The sequence below is a fragment of the Oncorhynchus nerka genome, linkage group LG15, assembly GCF_034236695.1.
Source record: "Oncorhynchus nerka isolate Pitt River linkage group LG15, Oner_Uvic_2.0, whole genome shotgun sequence".
Classification (NCBI taxonomy): domain Eukaryota; kingdom Metazoa; phylum Chordata; class Actinopteri; order Salmoniformes; family Salmonidae; genus Oncorhynchus; species Oncorhynchus nerka.
In genome coordinates, this window is record NC_088410.1 from 99,817,348 (window position 1) to 99,834,144 (window position 16,797).

Here is a 16,797-nt window from a genome sequence, read left to right on the forward strand (position 1 = left end):
TGCCTCCACACTGACTCGGTACCGGTGCCCCATGTATATAGCCTCCACACTGACTCGGTACCGGTGCCCCCTGTATATGCCCTCCACATTGACTCTGTACTGGTACCCCCTGTATATAGCCTCCACATTGACTCTTTGCCGGTGCCCCCTGTATATAGCCTCCACAAAAACTGTGTACCGTAACACCCTGTATATAGCCTCCACAAAGACTGTGTACCGTAACACCCTGTATATAGCCTCCACATTGACTCTGTACCTTAACACCCTGTATATAGCCTCCACAAAGACTGTGTACCGCAACACCCTGTATATAGCCTCCACATTGACTCTGTACCGTAACACCCTGTATATAGCCTCCACACTGACTGTGTATCGTAACACCCTGTATATAGCCTCCACATTGACTCTGTACCGGTACCCCCTGTATATAGTCTCCACATGGACTCTGTACCGGTACCCTTTGTATATAGCCTCCACATTGACTCTATACTGGTACCCCCTGTATATAGTCTCCACATGGACTCTGTACTGGTACCCCCTGTATATAGCCTCCACATTGACTCTGTACCGGTACCTGTATATAGCCTCCACATTGACTCTGTACCGTAACACCCTGTATATAGCCTCCACAAAGACTGTGTACCGTAACACCCTGTATATAGCCTCCACATTGACTGTGCACCGTATAACCCTGTATAAAGCCTTGTTATTGTTATTGATATTCTGTTACTTTTATTATTACTTTTTATTTTAGTCTACTTGGTAAATATATTATTCTTCTTGAACTGCACTGTTGGTTAAGGGCTTATAAGCATTTCACGGTAAGGTCTTGTTGTATTCAGTGCATGTGACAAATAAAGTTTGATTTGAACTCCTTCAACACCGTTGGAAAAGCATTCCAGGTGAAGCTGGTTGAGAGAATGCCAAGAGTGTGCAAAGCTGTCATCATATCAAAGGGCGGCTACTTTGAAGAATCTCAAATCTCTTTTTTGGTTAATACATGATCCCATATGTGTTATTTCATAGTTTTGATGTCTTCACTATTATTCTACAATGTAGAAAATAGTCAAAATAAATAAAAAACATTGAATTAGTAGGTGTGTCCAAACTTTTGACTGGTACTGTATACCCTATAAGGTCACATAGTCAGCAAAGACTACGGAATAAGCTAGTGTTGTCGTCGTCCCCTCGGGGAAACGCTGTTTAATTAAAGAAATATAGAAAAGTAAAGGAGGGGAATGAGCAAAGGGAGTGAGATGGCGATCCTGATCAGTGTCAGAACTCAAATCGTTTCACTTTGGAACACTCTACCACCTCCGTCAGAGCGATCTAGTGTGACAGGCTGCCAGTGGGAATTCTGAATGAACTAGCTAACTGGTAAACACATGTAAGCATCCAGCGAGTGATGTAAGGCAAGCCAGCCAGCCACAGAACGAGCTAACTGGTACGCAATGTCAGAATCTAGAGAGTACTGCAAGCCACACAGAGTATGAGCTAGCATCCACTGAGGGTACGCAACAAATCATCCAGTGTTTTGCAAGCGAGTCACACAGCAAAAGCTAGCTAACTCGTACACTAGCATCCAGAGAATACTGCACGTCCAACACCTACATCCACAATCCTCCAAATCCAATGACATAAAGAACACTGAGGGTTAGTGGATCCTTGGGATAAAAACAAAACTCAAATACTTCCCATGTACCAAGTTGAAATGCACAACAATGGCACAACAGTATCTGTGCTGAGGTACTGTAAGTGTGCAAAAGGGACATCAATCTCTTTTGGATGTATTTAAAGTGGACCAAAGATTCTAATCCCCTTGTCTTCCTTTATCTCTCTCTCTGTGTTAGACCAGATACATCAGGGCTCTGTCTGTCTGTCTGTCTGTCTGTCTCTCTGTGTTAGACCAGATACATCAGGGCTCTGTCTGTCTGTCTGTCTGTCTGTCTGTCTGTCTCTCTGTGTTAGACCAGATACATCAGGGCTCTGTCTGTCTGTCTGTCTGTCTGTCTGTCTCTCTGTGTTAGACCAGACACATCAGGGCTCTCTCTGTCTGTCTGTCTGTCTGTCTGTCTGTCTGTCTGTCTGTCTGTCTGTCTGTCTGTCTGTCTGTCTGTCTGTCTGTCTGTCTGTCTGTCTGTCTGTCTGTCTGTCTGTCTGAGACCTTGACACATCAGGGCTCTGTCTGTCTGTCTGTCTGTCTGTCTGTCTGTCTGTCTGTCTGTCTGTCTGTCTGTCTGTCTGTCTGTCTGTCCAGACACATCAGGGATGTCTTCCGGTCGCCTTGCAACATGACATGTTGCAAACAGTGTAGCTATTCCTGCCGCAAGGCAATCAAACAAGCTAAGTGTCAGTATAGAGACAAAGTAGAGTGGCAATTCAAAGGCTAAGACTGATATGCGGCAGGGTTTACACTCAATTCCAGATTACAGAAGGTTAACCGTTGCGGACATCGATGCTCCCAGACACATTAAACAACGTCTTTGCTCGCTTTGAGGACAATACAGTTCCACTGACACGGCCTGCTACCAAAACCTGCGGGCTCTCCTTCACCACGGCCAACGTGAGTAGAACATTTAAACGTGTTTACCCCCGCAAGGCTGCCGGCCCAGATGGCATCCCCAGCCCCGCCCTCAGAGCATGCGCAGAACAGCTGGCTGGTGTGTTTATGTACATATTCAATCAATCATTATCCCAGTCTGCTTTGCCCACATGCTTCAAGAGGGCCGCCATTGTTCCTGTTCCCAAGAAAGCTAAGGTAACTGAGCTAAATGACTATCGGCCCGTAGCACTCACTTCCGTCATCATGAAGTGCTTTGAGAGACTAGTCAAGGATCATATTACCTCCACCCTACCTGACACCTTAGACACACTCCAATTTGCTTACCACCCCAATAGGTCCACAGACGACGCAATCACATTGCACACTACCCTGTCCCATCTGGAAAAGAGGAATACCTATGTAAGAATGCTGTTCATCGATTACAGCTCAGCATTTAACACCATAGTACCCTCCAAACTCGTCATTAAGCTCGAGACCCTGGGTCTCGAACCCGCCCTGTGCAACTGGGTCCTGGACTTTCTGACGGGCCACCCCCAGGTGGTGAGGGTAGGAAACAACATCTCCACCCCACTGATCCTCAACACTGGGGCCCCACAAGGGTGCGTTCTCAGCCGTCTTCTGTACTCCCTATTTCACCCATGACTGCGTGGCCACGCACGCCTCCAACTGAATCATCAAGTTTTCAGACAACACTACAGTCGTAGGCTTGATTACCGACAACAATGAGACGGCCTACAGGGAGGAGGTGAGGGCCCTCAGAGTATTGTGTCAGGAAAATAACATCACACTCAACATCAAAGGAGATGTGTGTGGACTTCAGGAAACAGCAGAGGGAATCTATCCTATCCACATCGACAGGATAGTAGTGGAGAACGTGGAAAGTTGTAAGTTCCTCGGCGTACACATCACGGACGAACTGAAATGGTCCACTCACACGCCACAGCGCCTCTTCAACCTCAAGAGGCTGATGTAATTTGAATTGTCAACAAAAACACTCAAACTTTTACAGATGCACAATCAAGAACATCCTGTCAGGCTGTATCACCGCCTGGTATGGCAACTGCTCTGCCCACAACCGTAAGGCTCGCCAGAGGGTAGTGAGGTGTCGTGTCTTTGGCTATGCCGGATTAAGTGATATGACATGCTATTCTATAAAATCCTTTCTCTGTAATTAATATTACCTGATTGAGCTAATCATGTAAATGTAATTAACTAGAAAGTCGGGGCACCACAAAATAATATTTATAGAGCAGTTGTCTTCCGAATAAACTCTTAATAAAGACCTAGTAATATTTTACATCAATGGCAGTCAATATTAATCGTCACCTTATTTCAGTCTCATCTGAAAGTTGTAAATTCTTGGTTATCTTCATGAACCCTGGCTAACAAGTTGAATCAGCAATGTAAAATTTGGTTTAATTATTTATTTAATTATTTATTTACTAAATACCTAACTAATCACTTAGAATTACATATACACAGAATGAATCATACCTTGATTACAAATTACGTCATAAAGGAAAATGTCCCTAGTGGGCGGAACAGATATGACAGCTGCTTACACAAAGAAAAGGGGTCTGGGTTTGAGTGAAAGAGCGGGAAGACTGAGGAACAAAGGGAGAAGCCAAGTCTCTATCGTAAATACAGAATCTTATGCATTCTAAATTACCGCCCATTTGGAAAAGGAAAATTCAATAAATATTTACTCTGAGCTGCGCTTCGGTAGGTTGGTGGTAGATGGAAGGCCATGTTGCCCAACATAGTCCTTTGAAGAATATTTCTGCTGGTAAATTAGATACGTTCTAGTAACGTCGTTGTGTGGTAGACGGGATACTCTGTCTGTTCTTTCCTAGCCCCCGTTTGCAGCTTCTGTCGCTAACTCAACGGCTAGGAGGTATCACTTCTGTAGTGAATAAGAGTTCAAAGTTCATACCATTCGCAACCAAAGCTCACGCTGAGGTTGGCTTCGTTCTGTAGTCATTATCTGAACCATTCTGACATCGGACCGTCATCCTCACATCCTCGGAACAGGAGGTTACATTTTCGTCAAGGCTTTATATAGTGGAGGGAGAAGGGTGTGTCTTCATAGTTATATAGCCCATGTCTCTTCACAGGGGCGGGCCACTGATTGAGCAGAGCCCTAACCTTATGAAAACCCAAATCTCTCTTTTGGAAGCTAAAATTACATTTAATCTTTTCACCAATAATGTTATATTCAAACATTTAAATTGCCCAACAATTCCATGTGAATCTGATAACTATAATGTGTAGACTTTCCACTGTAGAGTTTAGGTCATCCTATCATTGATGAGAATGTATCAGATGACAACCGAACTGACATCATATTCATTACGTACCAACCCATATGTTCAACTGGTCGGATTACCAAAATATGGTTCATTTCCCCCCAACTTCTGATGTTCCCAGAATCTCTATGTTAACCAAGGGGTTTGCAAATGTCACATCAGTAGGGTAGAGAGAGGAAAAAGGGGGGAGAGGTATTTATGACTGTCATAAACCTATCCCCAGGCCAATGTCGTGACAGAGGTCTGCACAACGCATCACCGGGGGCAAACTACCTGCCCTCCATGACACCTACACCACCCGATGTCACAGGAAGGCCAAATAGATCATCAAGGGCAACAACCACCCGAGCCATTGCATGTTCACCCCGCTATCATCCAGAAGGAGAGGTCAGTACAGGTGCATCAAAGCTGGGACCGAGAAGCTGTTTTTCAGTCTCTATCTCAAGGCCATCAGACGGTTAAACACCCATCATTGAGTGGCTGCTGCCAACATACTAACTCAAGTCTCTAGCCACTTAAAAATAAAAAATTGGATGTAATAAATGTATCACTAGCCACTTTAAAACCTCTTCGGGATTGGCGGCAACATTTTCACTCTTGGATAAATAGCGTGCCCAATTTCAACTTCCTGCTACTCATCCCCAGAATATAAGATATGCATATTATCAGTAGAATTGGAAGTTTCTAAAACTGTTTGAATCATGTCTGTGTGTATAACGGAACTTATGGAGCAGGCAAAATATTCATTTTTTTTTAGGTCACTGTCTATTCAATGAGATTTCATTGGGAAACTAGAATTCTTAGGGACTTGTTTGCAGTTCCTACCGCTTCCACTGGATGTCGCCAGTGTTTAGAAAGTGGTTGAGGTTATTCGTTTGTGTAATGAGGAAGTATGGCCATCTTGAATCAGTGTAACGTTATGTGTACTGTTTGAGAGTTGCGCTAGACTAGAAAGCATGCTTGAGTTTGTTGTCATCCTGTACTGAAAAAAGATAGACCCGTCTTCAATTTGATCGATTATTAACCCTTAAAAATACCTAAAGTTGTATTACAAAAGTAGTTTGAAATGTTTTGGCAAAGTTTACAGGTAACTTTTGAGATATTTTGTAGTTTTTTTCTGGATCAAACGTGCCAAATAAATGGATATTTTGGATATATTTCGACTGAAGTAATTGAACAAAAGGACCATTTGTGATGTTTATGGGACATATTGGAAAGCCAACAAAAGAAGCTCGTCAAAGGTAATGCTTGGATTATATTTTATTTCTGCGTTTTGTGTCGCGCCTGCAGGGTTGAAATATGCTACTCTCTTTTTGTTTACTGTTGTGCTCTCATCAGATAATAGATTCTTATGCTTTCTATCCTTTTAGAAATCGGACATGTTGGCTGGATTCACAACGACTGTAGCTTTAATTTGGTATCTTACATGTGTGATTTAATGAAAGTTAGATTTTTATATCATTTTACTTGAATTTGGCGCTCTGCATTTTCCCTGGCTATTGGCCAAGTGGGACGCAAGGGTCCCCCAAACCCAGAGAGGTACAATGCTATTTTATATAATGTTTACATACCCTACATTCCTCATCTCATATGTATATACTGTACTCTATACCATCTACTGCATCTTGCCTATGCCGTTCGGCCATCGCTCATCCATATATTTATATGTACATATTCTTATTAATTCCTTTTCACTGGTGTGTATAAGGTAGCTGTTGTGAAATTGTTAGATTACTTGTTAGATATTACCGCACGGTCGGAACTAGAAGCACAAGCATTTCTCTACAATCGCATTAACATCTGCTAACCATGTGTATGTGACCAATAAAAATGTAATTTGATTTGATTTACATTTGACCAGGGCTTACAGGTATCTGGTCAAAGTAGTGCACTATGTAGGTGAACAGGATGCCAAAAGGCACACAACCTCTGTCTATCCTGTACAGCCGACTATGCCAGACCTCTTTCATGTTAATTAACACATTCACACTCTACAGTGCAGTGGTTCTTTCTTTAAAAGTTTAGAGCTTTATGTGGACTGGGGACTGGGGAATGTGGACTGGGGACTGGGGTATGGGGAATATGGACTGGGGACTGGGGACTGGGGACTGGGGAATGGGTACTAGGGACCGGGAGTGGGGACTGGGGAATGGGGACTGGGGACTGGGGAGTGGGGAATGGGGACTAGGGACTGGGGAGTGGGGAGTGGGGAGTGGGGAATGGGGACTAGGGACTGGGGAGTGGGGACTGGGAATGGGGACTAGGGAGTGGGGAGTGGGGAATGGGGACTAGGGACTGGGGAATGGGGAATGGGGAGTGGGGAATGGGGACTAGGGACTGGGGAGTGGGGCGTGGGGACTGGGGAATGTGGACTGGGGACTGGGGTATGGGGAATATGGACTGGGGACTGGGGAATGTGGACTGGGGACTGGGGTATGGGGAATGTGGACTGGGGACTGGGGACTAGGGGCTGGGGAGTGGGGAATGGGGACTAGGGACTGGGGATTGGGGAGTGGGGAATGGGGACTAGGGACTGGGGATTGGGGAGTGGGGAATGGGGACTAGGGTCTGGGGAGTGGGGAATGGGGACTAGGGACTAGGGAGTGGGGCGTGGGGACTAGGGACTGGGGAATGTGGACTGGGGACTGGGGAATGGGGACTAGGGACTGGGGACTAGGGACTGTGGAATGGGGAGTGGGGAGGGGGAGTGGGGAGTGGGGAATGGGGAATAGGGACTGGGGAGTGGGGAGTGGGGAATGGGGAGTGGGGAGTGGGGAGTGGGGGGTGGGGAATGGGGAGTGGGGAGTGGGGAGTGGGGAGTGGGGACTGGGGAGTGGGGAGTGGGGAGTGGGGAGTGGGGACTGGGGAGTGGGGAGTGGGGAGTGGGGAGTGGGAATGGGGACTAGGGAATGGGGACTAGGGACTGGGGAGTGGGGACTGGGGACTGGGGTATGGGGAATATGGACTGGGGACTGGGAATGTGGACTGGGGACTGGGGTATGGGGAATGTGGACTGGGGACTGGGGAATGGGGAATGGGAATATGGACTGGGGACTGGGGAATGTGGACTGGGGACTTGGGAATGAGGACTAGGGACTGGGGACTGGGGACTGGGGAATGGGGACTAGGGACTGGGGAGTGGGGAATGGGGACTAGGGACGAGGGACTGGGGAGTGTGGAGTGGGGAATGGGGAGTGGGGAATGGGGACTAGGGACTGGGGAGTGGGGCGTGGGGACTATGGACTGGGGACTGGGGAATGGGGAATGGGGACTAGGGACTGGGGAGTGGGAAGAGGGGAATGGGGACTAGGGATTGGGGACTGGGGAGTGGGAAGAGGGGAATGGGGACTAGGGATTGGGGACTGGGGAATGGGGAATGCAATGCCTTCCTATTTTAGCTGGGTCAAGATTTGTTCTTGTAACATTTGCATCATTACACACATCAGTCACGTGTGTTTCTTTGCTACAATAAGAAACTGTTATTCCATCCAACCCAACAACAAGTGATGGAGAGCTTTACATGTGGCTTTTCTCACAGCAGGCTGAACAGCAGGAGTTTTCTCCCTCTTAGTCAGAGAGAGTAGAGAGACGGTCCAGTGAAACCACACAGCAGCCCAGAGTCCCTCAGCCGTCGCTCTGTCTTTCAATCAGTGTGTGTGTGTGTCTGTGTGTGTGTGTGTGTGTTTGTTTGTGTGTGTGTACACATATGCCTGTGTGTGTGGGTGTGTGCGTGAGTGAGTGAGTGAGTGAGTGAGTGAGTGAGTTCAAACCCCGCAGCCATCCTTCTCTCCTATCACTCAGCCAGACTGAACCCTGTCCCTTCTCCTCCCTCCCTTCCCGTCCTCCCCCTCTCCCTCCCCTCACCCCCCCTCCCCAACCCCAGGGCCCCAGAAACACCCATTCCCATAAATCATTAGCTGATAAAGAAAAAAAGTATCTCTGAAAACATCAAAGGGAAACAATTTATTAATTTGACACCTGTGGGCTCTCCCCCGACCAATTACACCCTGTAGCTCAAGGTTACAGACTCTAACAGCTCCAACTCAGTCTCACAGTTTCATCCGTCCAGTGTCTCGCTTAGGCGCAGATGACATCACTCAGTGGTAGACTTGACCCTGCACGACTCAGAGTCTGCTTTCCAAATGGAACGCTATTCCCTATTTAGTGCACTATTTATGACCCAAATGGCACCCTATTCACCCTAAAAAGGGATTAGGAAATAGGAAAAAGGGAATAGGGAATAGGAAACAGGGAATAGGAAACAGGGAATAGGAATAGGGAACAGGAAACAGGGGATAGGGAATAGGAAACAGGGATTAGGGAATAGGGAATAGGGAATAGGGAATAGGAAACAGGGAATAGGAAACAGGGATTAGGAAACAGGGAATAGGGAATAGGAAACAGGGATTAGGGAATAGGGAATAGGGAATAGGGAATAGGAAATAGGGAATAGGGAATAGGAAACATGGAATAGGGAATAGAGTGCCATTTGCGACACACCTGGCACAATCAGAGAGGCTGTGATCTAATCTTGACAGAGGGCAGCCTTCGCTAACAGGCCTAACTGCAAAACACACACTCACACAAGCTTGCACGCACACACACATACACACACACACACACACACACACGTACCATCCTACCCATAGCCAAACATGACACAGTTGTGTGTGATCGTTCAGGATAACAGACTTCCATCATTAGGATCATGTATAATTTGTTATGGGATTCTTCGTTGAGGTTACCATAGTAACATAGTTTACCACATCAGTCACAGGCTTCATTATTAAGTGCATGGATGATGTCGTCCCCCCACAGTGAGTGTGCGTACATATCCCAACCAGAATCTGTGGATTTACAGGCTACATTCCCACAGATCTAAAGAAATATGTGTGCTTTCAAGGAGTGGCTCACTAATCCGGATGCTTATAAGAAATCCCGTAACGACTTCCGACGAGCCATCAAACAGTCAAAACGCCAATACAGGACTAAGATCGGATCCTCATCGGATGTGGCAGAGCTTGCAAACTATCACGGATTACAAAGAGAAACCCAGCCGCGAGCTGCCCAGACTGTGTCATCTCTCTCTCCATAGCCGACGTAAGAAAGACATTTAAACAGGTTAACATTCAGTCAGATTACAAGGATGTGTGCTTTGCTGACCAGCTGACAAGTGACTTCACTGACATTTTCAACGTCTCCCTGACTGAGTCTGTAATACCAACATGTTTCAAGCAAACCACCCTAGTCTCTGTGCCCAACAATGCCAAGGTAACCTGCCTAAATCACTATCACCCAGTAGCACTCACATCTGTAGCCATGAAATGCTTTGAAAGGCTGGCCATGGCTCACATCAACATCATCTTCCCAAACACCCGGGACCCACTCCAATTCGCATACCACCACAACAGATCCACCGATGAAACGATCTCTATGGCACTCCACACTGCTCTATTTCACCTGGACAAGAGGAATACCTATGTTGACTGTTCATTGACTATAGCTCAGCGTTCAACTCCATAGTGCCCTCCAGTGTGGTGCCAAGACAACAACATCTCCCTCAATGTCAGCAAGACAAAGAAGCGGATCGTGGACTACAGGAAACAAAGGGCAGAGCACGCCACCATCCACATCGGCGGTAAACTGCAGTGGAGCGGGTCGAGAGCTTCAAGTTCCTCGGTGTCCACATCACTAAGGTATTATCATGTCATGTTCCATACACACCCACACAGTCGTGAAGAAGGCACGACAACGCCTCGTCCCCCTCAGGAGGTTGAAAAGATTTAGGAATGGGCCCTCAGATATTCAACAATGTCTACAGCTGCACCATCGAGAGCATCCTGACTTGCTGCATCGCCGCTTGGTATGGCAACTCCTTGGCATCTGACCGGAAGGCGCTACAGAGGTTTAGTGCTACAGAGGTTAGACCCAGTACGTCACTGGGGCTGAGCTCCCTGTCATCCAGGACCTCTATACCAGGCGGTGTCAGAGGAAGACCCTGAAAATTGTCAAAGACTCCAGCCACCCTAATCATAGACTGTTCTCTCTGCAACCCGCATGGCAAGCGGTACCGATTCAACAAGTCTGGAACCAACAGGACGCTAAACAGCTTCTACCCCCAAGCCGTAAGACTGTTAAATAGTTAGTCCTGGTAGCTATTGGTTAACTATTTAACTATCTGCATTGACCTTTTCACTCATCACATATACTGCTGTTACTATTTATTATCTATCCCCTTGCCTAGTCACTTTATCCCTACCTAGAATATGTACATATCTTCAGAAATTACATTGTACCCCTCCACATTGACTTGGTACTGGTATCCCGTGTATATAGCCAAATTACTCATTGTGTATTTAGAAGGACAACAGACAGTATTGGTGCTAGTATACAGTCTACGTCTACAGAATGAACTGTGGACAACAGACAGTATTGGTGCTAGTATACAGACAGTATTGGTGCTAGTATACAGACAGTATTGGTGCTAGTATACAGACAGTATTGGTGCTAGTATACAGACAGTATTGGTGCTAGTATACAGACAGTATTGGTGCTAGTATACAGACAGTATTGGTGCTAGTATACAGACAGTATTGGTGCTAGTATACAGTCTACGTCTACAGAATGTACTGTGGACAACAGACAGTATTGGTGCTAGTATACAGACAGTATTGGTGCTAGTATACAGTCTACGTCTACAGAATGTACTGTGGACAACAGACAGTATTGGTGCTAGTATACAGACAGTATTGGTGCTAGTATACAGACAGTATTGGTGCTAGTATACAGTCTACGTCTACAGAATGTACTGTGGACAACAGACAGTATTGGTGCTAGTATACAGACAGTATTGGTGCTAGTATACAGTCTACGTCTACAGAATGTACTGTGGACGACAGGAGACTTGACAGCAAGTAGCTTTTTTTTCTTCTTTTCCTTTTTTTTCTCTCCACTAAAAGTCTGCAGGCACAACCTACCGGCGATGGTTGCTCTTTTTGGCAGGACAGTGACAGCTCCCACTGCTGCTTCCTCTAGCTGATGGACAGGGCTGATCTTGGCTCCCCAGCTGTCTGAACCGATCCACAGGAAATGACCCACCTGGTCCGCCCTCTTACTGGCGTTCAGGATACCCCTGCAATCAGACACACAGATAGAATGAGTAGGATAGCATAGAATTGAACAGTACATTATAGTCCATCTTGCAACTGAAATGTGTATTTTTTTTTGCTATGCATTCTCCCAAGCAACCCAGACACCATAGAAACCCACACACACAAACACACATACACGATTCACAGCAGAGTTTGTCAAACAGTACATTGATCTATCAGTCACACAGCTCCATACAGCAGTTTTTCCAACAGTACATTGATCTATTATCCCCTTGTGTTTCACAGTAACATGTTCATGTACATTTTTTACATGTTTTTGTCATTTAGCAGAAGCGTTTATCCCAAAGTGACTTACAGTCACTGCATTCATCTTAAGATAGCTAGGTGTGACAATCGCATATCACAGGCACTTTCTCCTCAATACAGTAGCTATCAGTGGAGCCAGAGTTAGAATGATAGAGCTGCTAGGTGGGTGAAGTACAAGTCTTGGTTCAGGAAAGGAGGGGGATTATTTAAGATACTCTTTGAAGAGGTAGGGTTTACGGGTGCTGTCCTAGCTTCAGGGGGAAGCTAGTTCCAACATTAGCGGACAAAGAAGAGCTTGGACTGGGCTGAGCGAGAGCTGCACTATTGTAGGTGGCAGAACGGAGTGTTCAGTTTGGGGTGTAGGGTTTGAGCATAGCCTGAAGGTATGGAGGGACAGTTCCTCTTGCTGCTCAATAGGTATAATGGTCTTGTAGTGGATGCGAGCTTTGACTGGAAGCCAGTGGAGAAGGGTGTAGGAGTGTGATAACTTGGGAAGGTTTAAAACCAGGCGGGCTGCATATTTCTGGATAAGTTGCAGGAGTTTGAAGGCACAGACCGGGAGCCCAGACAAGAGCGAGTTGCAGCAGTCCAGATTGGTGATGACAAGTGCCTGGATTAGGACCTGCGCCGCTTCCTATGTGAGGAAAAGGTCCTACTCTACGGATGTTCCTCTTCCTGTGTGAGGTAGGGTCGTACATAATGCATGTTGTAGAACGTGAACCTGCAGGAGTGAGTCACTGCTTTGATGTTTGCAGAGAACATCAGGGTGTTGTCCAGGGTCACGCCAAGGTTCTTTGCACTCTGGTAGGGGGACCCCATGGAGTTATCAACTGTGACTAAGTGTTCTTGAAGGAGAAGAATGGTTGATTGTCATTGTCATAGAAATGATAGGAGAGACCATGTGAGGATATGACAGAGCCTAGTGACTTGGTGTATAAAGAGAAGAGGAGAGGGCCTAGAACCGAGCCCTGGGGGACACCAGTAGTGAGAGTACATGGTGCAGAGTGACTTGGTGTATAGAGAGAAGAGGAGAGGGCCTAGAACTGAGCCCTGGGGGACACCAGTAGAGTACGTGGTGCAGACACAGATCCACAGATGGTAGGAGCGGCCTGCCAGGTAGGATGCCATCCAAGAGCCTGGACGCCCAGCCCTGAGAAGTTGGAGAGGAGGATCTGATGGTTCACGGTATTGAAGGTAGAGGATAGATCTAGGAGGATGAGAGCAGAGAAGGGAGAGTCAGCTTTGGCGGAGCGGAGAGCCTCCGTGACAAAGTGAAGAGCGGTCTCGGTTGAGTGACCCATCTTGAAGCCTGACTAGTTAGGGTCAAGAATATCGTTCTGAGAGAGATAACGAGAGAGTTCATCGGAGATAACACGCTCAAGTGTTTTTGGAAAGAAAAGAAAGTACAGGTCTAAATTTTTTTGACGTCAGATGAGTGGAGTGTTGGTTTCTTAAGGAGGGGAACAACTCGAGCCATTTTGAAGTCAGAGGGGACGCAGCCAGCGATCAGGGATGACCTGATGAGGGAAGTGAGGAATGGGAGAATATCCTCAAAGAGAGGGGAAAAAAAGGTCAATGTGTAGGGTAGTTTTCCGTTCTTTTTTCCTCTGAACAAAGAGATAGCGTGAAGAGATATTCCCTCAGTTTCTGTATATTGTCTTGAAAGATAAATCACCTGGATGCGGAGTTATATCCGGTTTGATGTGGAACTACAGATCAATTACTCAACCACACATTGCATTGTGATCTTGCGATCATAACAACAGAAATACAATATCACCAGAACTGTGACAAGACTGATACTTCAATATTTACTGCTGTAAAATGGCTGTGGTGTTGTTGTTTTTGTTCTCCCTACAATAGTATGTTTACAAACTGTACGCACATTCAGTGTTTTAAAGCAGGTACTGAGGATCAAAACGATTTGTTCAGCATAAAGTACAAGACAAGTCTACGTGACTGTGATCTATCATCTAAGCTCAGATGTGGTTTTACTGAAACAATGATTCAACCCTTGGATGAAGACCTAAAGGTTTGTTGTTTCATTATTAAACCACATGGAAATATTTGACTGCTGTGTGTGGAGTCCTCCTTTCTGCAAACACAGGGATAAATCATTAGCCTCTTAATCGGTGTCACACATTATGCTTGGTGAGATAATGAACAGGAGATACCGGCGCTGTGAGAATGGCGACGGCTCCAAAATGTGTCAGCATTAAATCAAACATTATTGAAGGGAATTAAGTTGACATCGTCCTGAACCTTCTTTCAGCTTTTTAGGTTTCAATTCCTAGGACTCAGCAGCCCATGAGCTGCCAGAACAATATTTAAAATCTTGCTTTGAGTGCCAGCACACAGAAATCCCTAGGCTTTAGCTAAAAGGGCTAAAAACTAGTAGATACATACCGTATGTCCTCATCTGATGCGAAGAGGATGACTGCCCGGGCGTAACGAGTCTCCAGAAGCAGCCTGATGATCTTGTCGAAGTTCTCCTGCTTGTGATTGTGAGGGATCTTTAAGGACTGAGCGATGCAGATCCCACCTGAAATGGAAAGAGGGAAAATGATGGGCTTCCGGTACCTCAAACTGGGAGAAGGACCCGGAAGAAGAACGTTAACTACTAAAAACTACAAAAATTAAATTTGTAAAAAAATATTTAAAATGTGAAGAAAATAAATGAAATATGCACAACAATTTTTTAAAACATAAATCCGACGAACATCGAACCAGCTCAAGTGCAATGATCAAACCTCCCCATACACACTGATCTGAACTGAGGTACACTACTCCACATGTAACAAAAGGCTTTGCATTAACAGGCTATGACATACTTTACAGTGCCGTACAATATGAAATCCCATAGACATGTTCAAACTAAATACAGTTGAGCTATACATCACAAAGCCTTTTTGCACACAGTCATTAATTGTACATGTTGGCGTGTGTTACAAGTACATATGAAATATCTACTGTAGGCTACAGTACTGTATGAAATGGTCCTTAGCTATGTTGAACAGGGAAGGAAAGTCAAAAGGCAGAATCATTCGGGCTATATTTAATTGAGTCCCATTTCCTGTCACAAACCCCTGAGTTTTAGCTGGGATGTAAGTAGTCTCTGTTTGGTAGCATGAACCTGACTGTAGCTTTATAACCAGGTCATGTTCATAACTCCCATGTAAATATCCAGGTATCGACATGTTGATCGCAACGAGCTGTCTGTTTAAACTACTGGCACGCAGCTCGGACACCCATGTATACCCCACAAGACATGCCACCGGAGGTCTGTTTGAACTACTGGCACGCAGCTCGGACACCCATACCCCGCAAGACATGCCACCGGAGGTCTGTTTGAACTACTGGCACGCAGCTCGGACACCCATGTATACCCCACAAGACATGCCACCGGAGGTCTGTTTGAACTACTGGCACGCAGCTCGGACACCCATACCCCGCAAGACATGCCACTGGAGGTCTGTTTGAACTACTGGCACGCAGCTCGGACACCCATGTATACCCCACAAGACATGCCAGCAGAGGTCTGTTTAAACTACTAGCACACAGCTCAGACACCCATGTATACCCCACAAGACATGCCACCGGAGGTCTGTTTGAACTACTGGCACGCAGCTCGGACACCCATGCATACCCCACAAGACATGCCACCGGAGGTCTGTTTGAACTACTGGCACGCAGCTCGGACACCCATGCATACCCCACAAGACATGCCACCAGAGGTGTCTTCACATTCCCCAAGTCCAGAACAGACTTTGGTAGGCGCACAGTACTACTGTAACGATTCTCGTCCTCGTCTGGTGACGAGTATGAAAGATTGGATCAATATGCAGCGTGCTAGGTGTCCATGTTAATATTTTTTTAAACTGAACACAAAACAAAATAACAAGAGAATGAATGAAAACGAAACAGTTCTGTCTGGTGCAGACACAGAAACAGAAAACAACTACCCACAAATCATAGTGGGAAAACAGGCTGCCTAAGTAAATCAAATCAAATTTTATTTGTCACATACACATGGTTAGCAGATGTTAATGCGAGTGTAGCAGAATGCTTGTACATGCTTGTATGGTTCTCAATCAGAGACAACGAAATAAACAGCTGCCTCTGATTGGGAACCATACCAGGCCAAACACAGAAATGCAAACATAGACTACAAAACATAGAATGCCAACCACACATAGAATGCCCACCAGACATAGAATGCCCACCACACATAGAATGCCCACCACACATAGAATGCCAACCACACATAGAATGCCCACCAGACATAGAATGCCAACCACACATAGAATGCCCACCACACATAGAATGCCCACCACACATAGAATGCCCACCACACATAGAATGCCCACCACACATAGAATGCCCACCATACATAGAATGCCCACCACACATAGAATGCCCACCAGACATAGAATGCCAACCACACATAGAATGCCCACCAGACATAGAATGCCCACCAGACATAAAATGCCCACCACACATAGAATGCCCA

General features: G+C 45.9%; 1 protein-coding gene across 1 annotated transcript in view; it reads right to left on the minus strand.

Moving 5' to 3' along the window:
* LOC115120214 (metabotropic glutamate receptor 7-like) overlaps positions 1-16,797 on the minus strand; it is a 398,512-nt gene that overhangs the window by 173,566 nt on the left and 208,149 nt on the right. Inside the window, exons 3-4 of the mRNA XM_065000748.1 lie at positions 14,694-14,829; positions 11,847-12,001 (exon numbers count right to left, since the gene is read on the minus strand). Of these exons, the coding sequence (XP_064856820.1) occupies positions 11,847-12,001; positions 14,694-14,829 (291 nt within the window). The remainder of the gene's footprint in view (positions 1-11,846; positions 12,002-14,693; positions 14,830-16,797) is intronic.